The 13,979-nt window shown below is 38.7% G+C and overlaps 1 protein-coding gene and 1 long non-coding RNA gene across 5 annotated transcripts in view; one reads left to right on the top strand and one right to left on the bottom strand.

Annotated features, from left to right (window-relative positions):
• Nucleotides 1-13,979, top strand: part of LOC141381591 (uncharacterized) — a 419,099-nt gene that overhangs the window by 211,853 nt on the left and 193,267 nt on the right. The window lies entirely within an intron of this gene.
• The window catches only part of elk3 (ETS transcription factor ELK3), a 36,505-nt gene that overhangs the window by 355 nt on the left and 22,171 nt on the right, over nt 1-13,979 (bottom strand). For 3 of the 4 annotated variants that reach the window (XM_005164542.5, XM_073946144.1, XM_073946145.1), the window contains 3 exons: nt 12,062-12,832; nt 5,156-5,278; nt 1-801 (listed from right to left, as the gene is read on the bottom strand). The exon at nt 1-801 is cut by the window's left edge and continues 355 nt beyond it. In XM_005164542.5, coding sequence (XP_005164599.1) covers nt 676-801; nt 5,156-5,278; nt 12,062-12,832 — 1,020 coding nt within the window. In that variant the 3' untranslated portion in view covers nt 1-675. 4 annotated transcript variants of the gene reach the window in all.

The following is a 13,979-nucleotide window of genomic DNA, read 5'->3' as shown; positions in this document are numbered from 1 at the left end:
TGTGTCCAGCTGAAGCACCACGGGGGTTTACCGCTTGTAATTTAGCGTCAATTTTAATGGAGGTCTGCTGAATAAAACACATCGTCCAGCATCGCTTCTCCCATCAGAAGAGGCTTTTGAATTATAACTTGCCTTAAATGTCCGTTTCTCCATTCAAAGAGGCTCTGCGGCTCCGTTTCCAATGACTCAAAGTCTTCTCAAAAGGACACTTGATGTTCTTTGGCTTCACCTCATAATAATCCTGTCTTTAAGAGCTTGCTTTTTTGAATTGCAGAAAAAATAAACACACTGTGTCCTGAAGTGCAGGCTGCAGTGACTGAAGTGGCCACAAGGGGGAGAAGTGCAGTCTGGCTCAACACAAAACATCAAGCTCCATCCTTCAGTCCTGCTTTAGTGTAGGTGTGTGTGTGTGTGTACTTGTGTTTATATCCCAGCGGGGATATAAAAGTGATCTAAAACTGACTCATAGTCACTGTGTGGACCAAACGATAGGTAAACGTGCTTGTAAATCGCACAGAATGAAGTATTGTGAGGGTTGGGTTTAGGGGTAGATGAGAGAATATACGGTTTGTATAGTCATAAACATAAACATCATTAGGTCTGTGAGAGTCCCCACTGGGATATAGGAACAAGTCTGTGTTTGTATGTGTGTGTGTGTGTTTGTGTGTGCAGGAATCAGGATTTCTGCCCGCTGGAGGACAAGAGGAGAGAGGAAGAGGATGATGAGGAGGAGGAGGAGGATGAAGGAGAGTCCAGGTTTGGCAGGGGAACTGGAAGTGGGCCGTTCAGCAGGGAGGGGAACTGAGGGAGAAAGAAAACGCAGCGTTAAGGTGATGATGTGACACATGCTGGATAGTTCTGTAAATGCATGAAATGAGCATTGAGCAAATCAATATTTCATTTTATTTGGGTTTTAACGTTATGTCTGCACATTATATATATATATAACAGTGTGTTCTTTTAGTTCATTTATTTATTTATTTATTCGTAAAAGATAAAATAGTTTATGTAAAATTGTTTATTATTAATTACATATTAAAAATCTTATATTGGAATTAAAATTAACAATAAATATTGCATTTATTTATTTTTTTCCTGATTTCTTTTTCCATTCTAATTGACTGCTTTAAAAAGAAATATTTCATTAACAAGTCAAACAATATATTAAAGGTTAAATGTTTACATATTTTGAAATGAATAATAATATATTGCATGTTATTTCATTTCATTATTTCTTTTTCCATTATTACTGTTGTTATTTCATTTTACTGTTTTAAAAATATCTTATTATCAACAATTGATGCAAAATATTCAAGAGTAAATGTTTTACGTTTATTAGTAGTTAATTACATGTAAAAAAAATAATATATTAATATTAATAATAATTATTATTTATTGCATTTATTTTTCATTTCAATTTTTATTTTTCCAATATTATTGTTGTTAGTGCATTTGACAATTTTTACAAATATTTTATTAACAATTCATAAAATATATTAAAGGTTAAATGTTTACATTTATTAGTAATTACGTATTAAAATACTATATATCGTAATTAATAATAATAAATATTTTTTTTTTCATTTCAATATGTGTTTTCCATTATTACTGCTGTTATTTCATTTGACTCTTTTTTTTTTAAATATTGTATTATTAACCGTGTATACCAGATTAAGATTAATGCTGTTATTTGTATATTTCAGTGTTTAGTATTATTTTGTTGCTAGTCATTATGTATCATCAGTTATCATCTATTTTATACAATTATTAAATTAAATTGACCAGTTTTACACATTTTATTACTAATAAAAGTATATATTAATAAAAATATATATGCACTAAATATTCATAATTAATAATTTTCCTTATATATATTTATTATCATTATTTTCAATTACATTTACTGTTAAAATTATAGCAGTATATTTACAATATATTGATAATATTGATATTTGTTTATATTTCAATAAGCTATATTTTTATTATTAATATTATTTATTAATGTATTATTATTTATTAATGTATTATTAATATGTATTTATTTATTTATTATTAATAATAATAATAATAATTTTATTATTATTATTATTATTATTATTGTATTTTATTTACTATTATTATTATTATTATTATTATTATTATTTATTTGTTATTATTGTTATTATTATTATAATTATTATTTAATCAGTTGTAATTCTTTTGACATAATGAACCCTGCATGACCAGTTTTCCCTTTGAAAGCTCACAATACTAAACATATCATTATTTGATTTCTTTTGGCCAGTGTAAGATCTGTTCATTTCTCAGCAGTTTCTCCACAGTCAAATCAGTCCCTGCAGTCTCAGTGCTTCACTAAACAAATACTCCTGTAGTCTCCGCTAAGGCATCACGCTAACGCTAGGAGAGGAACTTCCTGTTATGTGAGAGTGGACTAAACACACAGAGTCTTTTTCAGTTCAGTTATCACCCCCTCCCTGCTTTAACAGGAAGCTGTTTTTCCCCCATATCCAATGCAGAGAGGAAACATCTGTAGCTTATTTCCAAACCCTAATACACACACACACACACACACACACACACACACACACACACACACACACACACACACACTCTCTCTCTCTCTTATGCCAGTGAATCCGTTTACCAAGTAGAAATACAGTTAAAATCTTAATTAACAGGCGTCTGTGTGACAGGTAAAGAAAAATGGACAAAAGCCCCATGAAAATGACACTGAAAAGCGAGACAAGCCACAAGAGGTGTCCACCAATCACAGCAGGATCACCAGTCATGTGACTGACCAAAAAACACCCAGCCATTTGTGGAGGAAGTGAGAGTGAGTGAGTGTGTGCATGTTTGCCTTGGCGTTTGTGTGTCTGTGCACATCTGTCGGTCTATATTGTGTGTATTTGTCTGTGTGTGTTTGTGTGTGTGTCTTTATGTGCCTGTGTACCACTGTTTGTCTGTGTGTGCTTGTATCTGTCTTTTTATTTGTATCTTTGTGTGTGTGTTTGTCTTTATATGTGCCTGTGTTCGTCTGGGTGTCTGTCTGTGTGGTTGTATCAGCTGTCTATATATGTTTTTGTTTATATATCTGTGTGTATGTGTGTGGCCACTCACCGGCCACTTTATTAGGTACACCTTACTTGTACCAGGTTCGACCCCTTTTGCCTTCAGGACTGCTTTAGTCCTTCATGGCATTGATTCAACAAGGTACTGGAAATATTCCTCAGAGATTTTTATCCATATTGACATGATAGCATCACACAGTTGCTGCAGATTTGTCAATTTTGTGAATCTCCTATTCCACCACATCCCAAAGGTGCTCTATTGGATTGAGATCTGGTGACTGTGTAGGTCATTTAAGTACAGTGAAGTCGTTGGCATGTTCAAGGGACCAGTCTGAGATGATTTACACTTTATGACATGTTATCCTGCTGGAAGTATCAGAAGATGGGTACACTGTGCTCAAAGGGATGGACATGGTCAGCAACAATACTCAGGTAGGCTGTGGCGTAGACACAATGCTCAATTGGTACTAATGAGCCTAAAGTGTGCCAAAACATATCCCCCACACCATTACACCACCAGCAGCATGAACCGTTGATGCAAGGCAGGATGGATCCATGCTTTCATGCTGTTGATGCCAAATTCTGACCCGAGCATCTGAATGTTGCAGCAGAAATGGAGACTCATCAGACCAGGCAACGTTGTTCCAATCTTCTATTGCCCAATATTGGTGAGCCGGTGTGAATTGTAGCCTCAGTTTCCTGTTCTTAGCTGACAGGAGTGGCACCCAGTGTGGTCTTCTGCTGCTGTAGCCAATCCGCCTCAAGGTTGGACGTGTTGTGTGTTCACAGATGCTCTTCTGCAGACCTCGGTTGCACTAAGTGGTTATTTTAGTTACTGTTGCCATTCTATCGGCTGGAACCAGCCTGGCCATTCTCCTCTGACCTCTGGCATCAACAGGGCATGTGCACCCACAGAACTGCCGCTCACTGGATATTTTCCCTTATTCAGAGCATTCTCTGTAAACCCTAGAGATGGTTGTGCGTGAAAATCCCAGTAGATCAGCAGTTTCTGAAATACTCAGACCAGCCTGTCTGGCAACAACAACCACGCCACGTTCAAAGTCACCTAAATCAGCTTTCCTCCTCATTCTGATGCTCGCTTTGAACTGCACCAGATCGTCTTGACCATTTCTACATGCCTAAACGCATTGAGTTGCTGCAAAGTGATTGGCTGATAAGAAATTTGAGTTAACAAGCAGTTGGACAGGTGCACCTAATAAAGTAACCGGTAAGTGTACATCTTTTTACATGTGCTTGTGTTCTTCTGTCTGTCTGTGTGTGTGCATCTACTGCCTATATTTGTTTTTGTTCAGATATCTGTCTGTGTGTGTGTCTACATGTTTGTGTCTATATGTTTCTGTGTGTGTGTCTACATGTATGTGTGTGTTTTTGTGTCTGTGTACAGGTTGATGTGGTTTACAGAGACCCAAAAGTGCATGATAACATAGGCCCAACTTAGTTGTACTCTGTCAAGTGTATGTGTTTTACAGGGACACACCTCATGTCCTTGTAATTCAAAACACTAAGAAATCATACTAAGTCCTTTAAAATCATAATTTGCGACAGGTTTCCAGTGAGAATTGGATTTAGAGGTGAGGTATGCAATATAACAAGCATTTTTACTGTATAAAACACTTTACACCTATGAAGTGTCCCTGTAAACCATACATACAAGTGTGTGTGTGTGTATGTGTTCAATAGTAGAAGTGCACATCACAAGCTGTCACTACTCTAGTCAATTCAGTGGTTACCTTTAATGGTTTCCTGTTTCCTAGTGGTGTTTACAGTAAAGACCGGACCCTCCCCTCAAACAAGAGAGATGAGTGCAAATATACAGTCTTTTTGCATGCGCACACACACACGCACACACATACACATGCATGCTCTCCCTCCCCTGGGCCAGAACAGGAAGTATCCACAGGATTTCCCCTCTCGCTCACATGAGGACTGAAACACGACACCAAACACAAACACACACACACACTCACGAAACAGACAAGCAAATCACTTTCCACCAAAATAAATACAGCCCATCTCTCGGCCACAATCAGACTGCTCTGTCTTATACTGTAGGTGAACGTCTGTACCTGAAAGAGTGAGCTGTGTCCCTGTAGTCTGGCGGGGCTGAGGGGGGCCACGGGACTCAGGCTGCTCCAGAAATGAATGGAGGACAGGAGAGGACTGGGCGTCAACAGCAAACCGGAGGGAGTCTAGAGAGGGAGAGAGAGGGCAGAATTGTGAAACGGGGGAACGGGAACATGAGATGTTATTTGTATTAGTCACTGAAGTCAGGCATCACAAAATCCCAATGTCTTTCAGGAAGACGAGTGTGAGTCTCAACAGGTCCAGGCACGTCTGTGTTGCGAGAGCATGTGAAGCCTGTCATGCAGAAGAGCCGAGCACCCCTTCAAAATGATTCACAGGTGACTTTAACTCAACGGGACGGGTTTAGTGTTACTGGTATGTGTTGTGGAGACATTTGTCCTGGACACTTGATTGATCAGTCCGAGCAGAGGCAGGATTTTGCTCAATCTGGCGTTATGAAATCACTGTCTGTCTAGCGTTTAATGCAACCGTTTGCCCCAAATTACACTTCTCCCATGTGCTTGACATCCTGTCATTCCTGTTCATCTGCTATTGATAAATCTCCCAGCTCAACATTGTTGATGGAGAATCCAGAGTTTCTCAAAGTCCGTAAAGGCACCATAAAACAAGGGCTACATGCACAGCTAGTGTTTTTTCCCTACCAATAAATGTCCGGTGACTATGTGACTAATTTCAGTTTCATATGGTTCCTTTTACAGCACCGATGTTGCAATGTGATTAAAATATATTCAGTTAAACAGAGTTAAGCATTCATTTAGATGTTCAGGCGTAAAACGAGATGAAAAGCCGTTTAAATGCAAGCACCATCAGGAGCAGGAGTATTTCCCATTGAAAATACTGTGGTAAAATTCATTTTCATATATTGCGTGGGACAATAGAATTTAATGCAGTGCTTCTTGTACATTCTGAGACCCTCTTTGTATCGTATAGCAATTAAGCTGTGAAGATCATTGATTATTTAAGAAAACAGACCTTAAACACAGTGATTTTGTAACAGCATAGAGTTCATTGGAAGCGGTTGAATTGCATAAACCCTATTGGAATTATTTTGGTAATGCTGGCTGCAAGTCTCTTCATGTTCTGATAGCAATCATTAAATTAAGCAGACATGTCCAAGCTCGGTCCAGGAGGGCTGGTGTCCTGCAAAGTTTAGTCCAACCCCAATCAGACACACCTGGGCTAGTTAATCAAGCTCTTACTAGGCTTTCTAGAAACGTCCTTGGAGGTGTGTTTATGCAAGTTGGAGCTAAAATCTGCAGGACACCGGCCCTCCAGGACTGAGTTTGGACACCCCTGAATTAAGCAGTTTACATGTATTTATGTGTATTTTAATATACTGCGGAAGCTGTAGGATGAAGAAAAGTTTGTCCAATCAAAACGTTCGGTCCGAACTTTACGATTGGCTGTTCTAAATATGGCCTGTCACAACATGTATTGCATAGTTCAGTTCAATTGCAGGTAAACACCAACAACCTTATTTTTTTAAGTTTTAAAGTAGTAAATTATAGTTACTTCATCTGTTATAAAGCTTGTATTTGTATTGTGGTGTTTTGTAGTGAGGTTGTCTAGTGGGCATAAAAGTGTTCAAGGCTTTAGTCGTGATTTGCCAGGTGGGACTTTCAGTGCTATCAGGCTAACGTTAGCATTTTCCAAGATCTGCTATTGCACCTTTAACATTATCTTCTATGGACAGTTTTGTCTTTTTCATATAAAACCGTAGACAATATCTTTTAAACGGCAAAAAGGCATCATGAAATGAGTCCACATTAAATTTAGTTGATCCTATGCTCAACTCCTCATCCTATTCAAAATCTGTTGAACTTTGTTTTCTGTGGGCATGTCTCCTAGTTTGTCTTTCCCATACAACTAGATGGCGGCTTTTGTCAAACTCCAAACATAGAGCGTACAACGAGTCCCAAGTTAAACTTCTGTCAAACTGCTCAACATCATATGATTCACCTGCTTAACTTTGTCTTCAGTGGTCAAATGACACAGTACAACAACGTGAATGGTGATTAAGGGTTGTCAATCCCCAAAAAAGTCACAATTAAGTGAAGAAGTCCAAATTAGTCCATGTGACTTCCATTTGCATGTAATCCCTGATGACATTTTTTGGACTTTCAAGAATTCACACTTGGCTGATGATTGATTATAAAGCTTGTTTGGCATGCTGTCCTGAAAGAGATCCTCGAGTTTGGGGCTCCCTCCCGTTTGCAAGGCGAGAGGGAAGTTTGAGCTCAGGTAGATCTGGAGAACTCCCTTGCTGTAGTAGCTAATGAACAAATAGTGATAGATAGTTAGAGATAACTACTTCCTAGGAGCATGTCTATGGTGGCGATTTGGATTAGTCAATTAACTTAAGTTGCAAGTGTTTGGACGGTGAGAGAAAACCAGGGAACCCAGGGTAAACCCACGTGAGCACGGGGAGAATGTGTAAACTCGGCTGGCTTGGTAAGGACTTGAACCAGTGACGTTCTTGCTGCGAGGTAACAGTGCTAACCACTGCGCCACCCATCTAGAAAAGGAGGAGGAATAGGGATGGAAGGGGGGATTCTTCGAAACGAAGATGGCTGTTATATGGAACTTAGGGTATTTATAGTGGCTTAGGAATCGTCTGATTGGTGAATCATAAACTGTATAATGCAGGATCCGCCGCAAGCAATTGATAAGCACAAGATCCTCTCGAAATTGGTTCATAAATAAACTTCACTTAACAAACAGGTTAACAACTATGTCCATTTGGCACAATAATTAAAGCTTACGATTTTAACATGTATGCTAGCTAGGGCACGAGTACACAATGTTATGCATAATCAAATCAGCATAGTAGACAGTCCAACCTGTAGTGGGGCTGTGTCTGATATTGCATACTGAAAGCTACAGTATATTGAATAACCGTGGACTGCTAAAACAGTATGTAGAACACAAATGTAACCCAAATGATATATCGATTTGCCCTACCATGTCAGATTGTCCTTCCTTCAATTTAAAAAATAGATGGTGCATCTAGATGAAGAAATGTGCTAGCCATCAAATGCTATCAGCGTGATTTTGATGTGATGTGTTATTTAAGGTTGCAATATTGCCCTAAAGCAGGTCTGTGTGTTTAGCATTCAGTGTACAGATGATTAACAGGTCTGTGTGCCACTTCAGATTTGGTTTCTGTGCAAACTTTTGCTGTGTAAAGATGCTTTTAGAAGCATTATGGATATAGTTTTGCTAGCACAGTCTGATGTGTGGGATAAAATGTCAGGACACCAGGGATACCAGCTTCATTTGCAACACTGTATAGTCTCTAATGGGATGCTAAAGTGTCCATTGTGTGTGTATAAAACAGAATCTCGCAAGTAGGGACTTTTCATCTACTGTTTTACAACTACTATGAATTCGGATCTACTTTTTTGCAGCCAATGTGAAGGAAAGCATTGTACTGGGTATGCAAGAAAGAAACACACCTCCACATTGATGAAAGCTTGTATTGAGAGTTAAGATATATCTGCAAACTTTAGTACTTGAGTATTATTCTAGAGGGAAATGCAATTCTAGTGCACATTGACAACTGAAAGGCTGTGCATTTGTGTTGGTATCTGTTTCAAAAAGGAGAGTCCCATGCATTTGGATTGACACAAGGGGTGTATAAACAGTGACAGCACATAAATATTAGCTTGGACTGTCTCTTTAAAAGAGAAACTCCATGAGCATGTAGCTTCCCATGGGTCATGGACTTTGGATCACCAGGTTGTGGCTGTGGGGCAGCATGTGAAATCAATTTCTGCCTCTCGCTCTGTTTTTCTCTGTCCTGTGTCACTGTGCGAGATTTCGGACATATGGCTTTACTTACAGGTCTCTCTTCTCTCGCTTATGCCCTTCTGTCTGTCTTTTCCCTCTTCCCGTCTCACCTCTTGCTAAAATCCCGCACATTTCTCCCTCCCCGCCCAGTAAAGAGCGAAAGGTCTCACGGAATAGCTGTTTTACCAGTATAGGTGTGTGTCCTGTCTATTTGTTACTCATTGAACGTCTATAAACAGTGCCGGAGAGGATGTTTTTGTGTTCCTAAATGTAAAAAGCTGCCCACAACAGAATGAAACCGGATTCGAAAGCTCTACTTAGGCAGAAACTCTGCGCGACACAAACTAGGGCAAAATTAGCATCTTGCTAAGCTTCATGATACACTCCACCAAGCACAAAAACTCATAGCACGCACTTACTTTGATAATGTCTTTATAGGCAACTCTTTGGGGTTTTGGAACAGATATGTTAAAGGGAAGTCATTTAATCAACCTTTACTCGTTTCAAACCATTGAGTTTCTTTGTTCTGTTACACCGTGCCCTAACTCAATGGGACTCAACAGGACGCTGTGACACACGATAAAAGGTTTCTATTCTATCTTAAAAAGGAGGTTTTGTCCTAACTATCTGTGAAGTGCAAAATTTATAACATAAACTACTATGACAGGTTCTCAATCTCTGGCCCGGAGGTCTGGTGTCCTGTAGATTTGAGCTCCAACCCCAATCAGACACACCTGGGCTAGCTAATCAAGCTCTTACTAGGCTTTCTAGAAACATCCTTGCAGGTGTGTTGAGGCAAGTTGGAGCTACAGGACATTGGACCTCCACTGTACTATGATGAAGATTATTACCTGAGGTACTGAATATGTGCTTTATTTACTGTTGAATACTACTGTGAGTTTGAATAACATTTTAGTTTACCTCAGATCTTGACAATCAAATAACTAGCAAACAAAGAGTTAGAAAATGAACATTAGAACTGTGACTCAGTGTAAACTAACAAGTATCAGTCATTGAGCATGTACATTTAATAATGTTAAAGAGGTTTAATATGTATTTATTCGATTATAAACCTTATCTGGGAGTTGGGAGTGCGGTGCACTATTCTGTGCTTCTGAATGTCTATAGTTTTTAAGTTTTGTTGTTGTGTCTGGTGCAGCCAAGTTGCTTTTCAGTGAAATCTTGTCATGTTGTGTGAAGTTAGCAGACGGTGTAAAAAATAATATATTTTTATATATAAAAAAAAAGCTGTAAACCTGTAACAACTGACCTCCATAGCATTTGTTTTTACTTCAATTTTCAGCATTTTTTTAAATATCTTCTTTTGGTTTCAACATGAAAAAGAAACTCAAAGATTCGGTACATCTGAGAGAGACTAAATAGTGAGTAAACTTTAATTTTTGGGTGAATGATCTCTTTAAGTTGTAAAAACACATGTAGATGTGGCAGTTTACCTGTGCAGCTTTGTTTGCAACACTGTATAATCTATAATGGGATAGTAAAGTGTCCAGGGACACAAGTTCGCTAATCCAGGGACTTTACATCTACTGTTTTATGAATACTTTGAATTCAGATAAGCTTTTCTGCTCAGAGGTGGGTAGAGGATCCAAAATCCATACTTTAAAGTAAAAGTACAAGTACTTGCGGAAATTTTTACTCAAGTAAAAGTAACAATCTTAAATGTTATTTGAGTAAAAGTAAAAAAGTGTCTAATGAGCAAATTACTTAAGTAAATAGTTACTAGTTACTTTTAATTCTTCGAATTAACCTGGTTATAATGTCACTTGAAAAATATTTAGTATCTTGAAAAATATCTATTCAAGTATTATTTACTGTCATCATGGTAAAGATAAAAGAAATCAGTTATTAAAACTATAGATGTGTGTTGATAAAATCTTCTTTCTGTTAATAATATAATATGTATATCATTTTTGTTAAAAAATAATAATTTAATGTTATATTTTTAATGGTTAAATGACTAATATGTGCAGGGCTAATCAGTCATTCCATTAAACAGCAGTTTCTTTAGTTATCCCATAGTTACCATTAATAAGGTTCAAATTGGAATAATTTTGCCACTTACCACTACGTGTTTTTCAGGTGGGATGTCATTCCAACACAGTCTCACGGCAATTTGTAACTTTTTGATTTAGTGACTAATTCGTATAAATTCGTACAATTTAGTGCGATATGCTCATCACCCAATGACGGTTGGGTGCCACGCCTCCTTTTTAAAATCGTACATTTTCTTACGACTGAACTCATATAAACTCATACAAATTATCCACTAAACTGACAAAACGCAAAATACTTACATTTCCCTGTGAGATCAGGCTGGACATTCATGTATATGTTGCAATGTCAGTTTGATGCGTGCATCGCATTATGAAACTATTCTTGTTGGAGTAAAAACAGAGACTGAACTTGAGGCCGGGTGATCTGGTCCGATAAACTCACTGCACAGACAGCGTGACCATCCTTCTCAAAACCGCAGATGGCAACATTGGCGGGACCACAGTATAAACTCTCACGTCTTCCTAGACTTCAGCCATTATTCCAACAGGCGCGCGCTCTAACCGAAAGCGGGAGATGCGTCTCCATAGCAACCTCCAAACCTTTTCAAAGCTGCGCCTTGTGATATTTGCAAACAAAACATATGGATCATATTTATTATCATTTGACAGTAACGGAGAAACGCCGCCAAATGTAGCGAAGTAACAGCAATGATTTTTCTCTAACAATTTACTTAAAAGTACACATTTAAATGTACTCAAAAAGTACTCGTTACCCAATAATTTTACTCAAGTAAATGTAATGAAGTAAATGTAACCCCTTACCACACACCTCTGCACCTGCTGCATAGTCTGTATTTTTTTAATGCAACCAATGTGAAAGAATAGCACTGTACTTGTTATGCAGGAACAAAAACAGATCTCCACATTAACAAAAGCTTATGTTGAGAGTTAAGATATACCTGCAACAAAAACTTAAAGTTTTGAAACATTTAAGGGAGACTAAATAGTGAGTACATATTTATTTTTGGGTGAACTATCTCTTTAAGTTATAAAAACAGATGTAGATGTGTTCGATTGAGTTACCTGTGCAGTGAAAAAGGCTGGCGTAAGGGACCCTGAGGGCAGTGCTGGGCTGTTGAGGGCGATGGAGCCCAAGTCACTTCCTGAAAGCAGTATTGAAGGGGCGGAGATTTCCAGCCCTTTGGGTTTCCGGGCTTTCGGAGGCAGTCTGTTGCTACTGGTCCTCCTCTCGAGGGGCGAAGCCTGATTCTGGGCTCGCTCCCTGTGGCTGGAAGATAAATTTAAAGGCTGAGCGCTGGGCTCTGATTCGTCTATGCGAGCCTCTGGGCTCTGCCCATGTCGCAGCGTGTAGACAGGGCTATGGGAAGGAGAGGGGCTTCGGGAAGAGCACGGGGAGGATTTGGAAGTGAAGAAGACTTCTCCGGATGAAGGGGGAGGCGAGGAAGCAAGGGGAATGGCTTTCTCTGATCGATTAGTGACGAATCGAATCACCGTTTGTCCCTCCTCCCCTCGCTCGCACCCTCGCTGGTTCTCGACTTTGATTGGACGCAGCAGTGGAGGCGGGTTTTGAAGGGAGCTGACTGTGAAAGACGAGTACAGACCCGAGTGAAGATACTCGTTCCTACAGGCGGGGCTTCGCAGCGAAGACAGCGACAGTTTTGGAGACTCCTCCCCCTCGCCGCAGTCTGACTCCACATCCTGTAACATGACGCCCCCTGCGACGTGACCCCCATCCCGACCGAGCTCCACTGCTTGGGGATCCATCTTCAGGATATCAGGGAATGAGACGAACTTGTACACAAACTTCTGACCAATCACCTTCTTGATGATGTTCTGTTAAAGAAAGAGGATGATTAATTAGTTACTTTTTTATGTTTTGCTAAATTGCTAGACAATTTACATGATCTCATCTGTATATTGCCTGAATTTTTTCATGCACCACTAGCTAGGATTTCATCCTGAGATGCAAATTAAGACTTACGAAGCCACTGTGAGAGTGTTTTCTTATATATTAAATTTTTAGGTCCTCAGAAGACGAAATGCAATGAGCGCACAATGACTTTTAATGATGCTTTTTAGGAACAAGACAGTTCAAGATAAGTAATGCACTTTAAACCACTTTAATAATAGACTTTGACTTAGGGATTTTAAAATGGCCAAAACAATATTTCAGATGCTTTACCATGTTGTCGGTCTGCTGAGTTGTCCATTAATGCCATCCTATTTTTATCATAACACTATTTGTTTAATAAAAATTACAAAATCTTTTTGATGCTAATTAGGGGCTGCACAATATTGGAAAAATCTGACATTGCAAGATTTTATTCAGCTGCAATTTATATTGCGACATGGCCACAATTTCAGCACCAACTTGAATAGCTCTATTTAAAATGAATTCATTCATTTAGATTGATTGGAATAATCTTGTAAACAAGCGAATCAAAGAAGTTGCATGAATAAATAAATAAGATAAAGCAAAGATAAAAGTGAAATAAGTAGTCGGATGTTTAATTACACTAATACGATACAATATCATGATATTTTACCACCGATGATGAGAGATCACGATATCAGCGATATATCACAAGAAAACCATCCGCACGATATCATGATATTTGTAAATGAATTCAAAATGCTTTAAGATGTGTTTCTTTTAATAACAGCACAAATATTTCTTAGAATTGGGCATGTTCTCCGTGCGTTCGTGTGGGTTTCCTCCGGGTGCTCTGGTTTCCCTCACAGTCCAAAGACATGCGGTACAGGTGAATTGGGTTGTCTAAAAGCTAAAATTGTTTCAAGCTAAAATTGTCCATAGTGTATAAGTTTGAATGAGTGTGTATGGATGTTTCCCAGGGATGGGTTGCAGCTGGAAGGGCATATGCTGCATGTGTTGGATAAGTTGGTGGTTCATTCCGCTGTGGCAACCTCGATGCTGAAACGATATATATTGTGCAGCCCTAATGCTGATGCTGGAATTGAT

This window comes from Danio rerio, chromosome 4 (assembly GCF_049306965.1).
Source record: "Danio rerio strain Tuebingen ecotype United States chromosome 4, GRCz12tu, whole genome shotgun sequence".
Lineage (NCBI taxonomy): Eukaryota > Metazoa > Chordata > Actinopteri > Cypriniformes > Danionidae > Danio > Danio rerio.
Note: the sequence above shows the minus strand (reverse complement) of the source record. Positions and strands in the feature narration are given on the sequence as shown.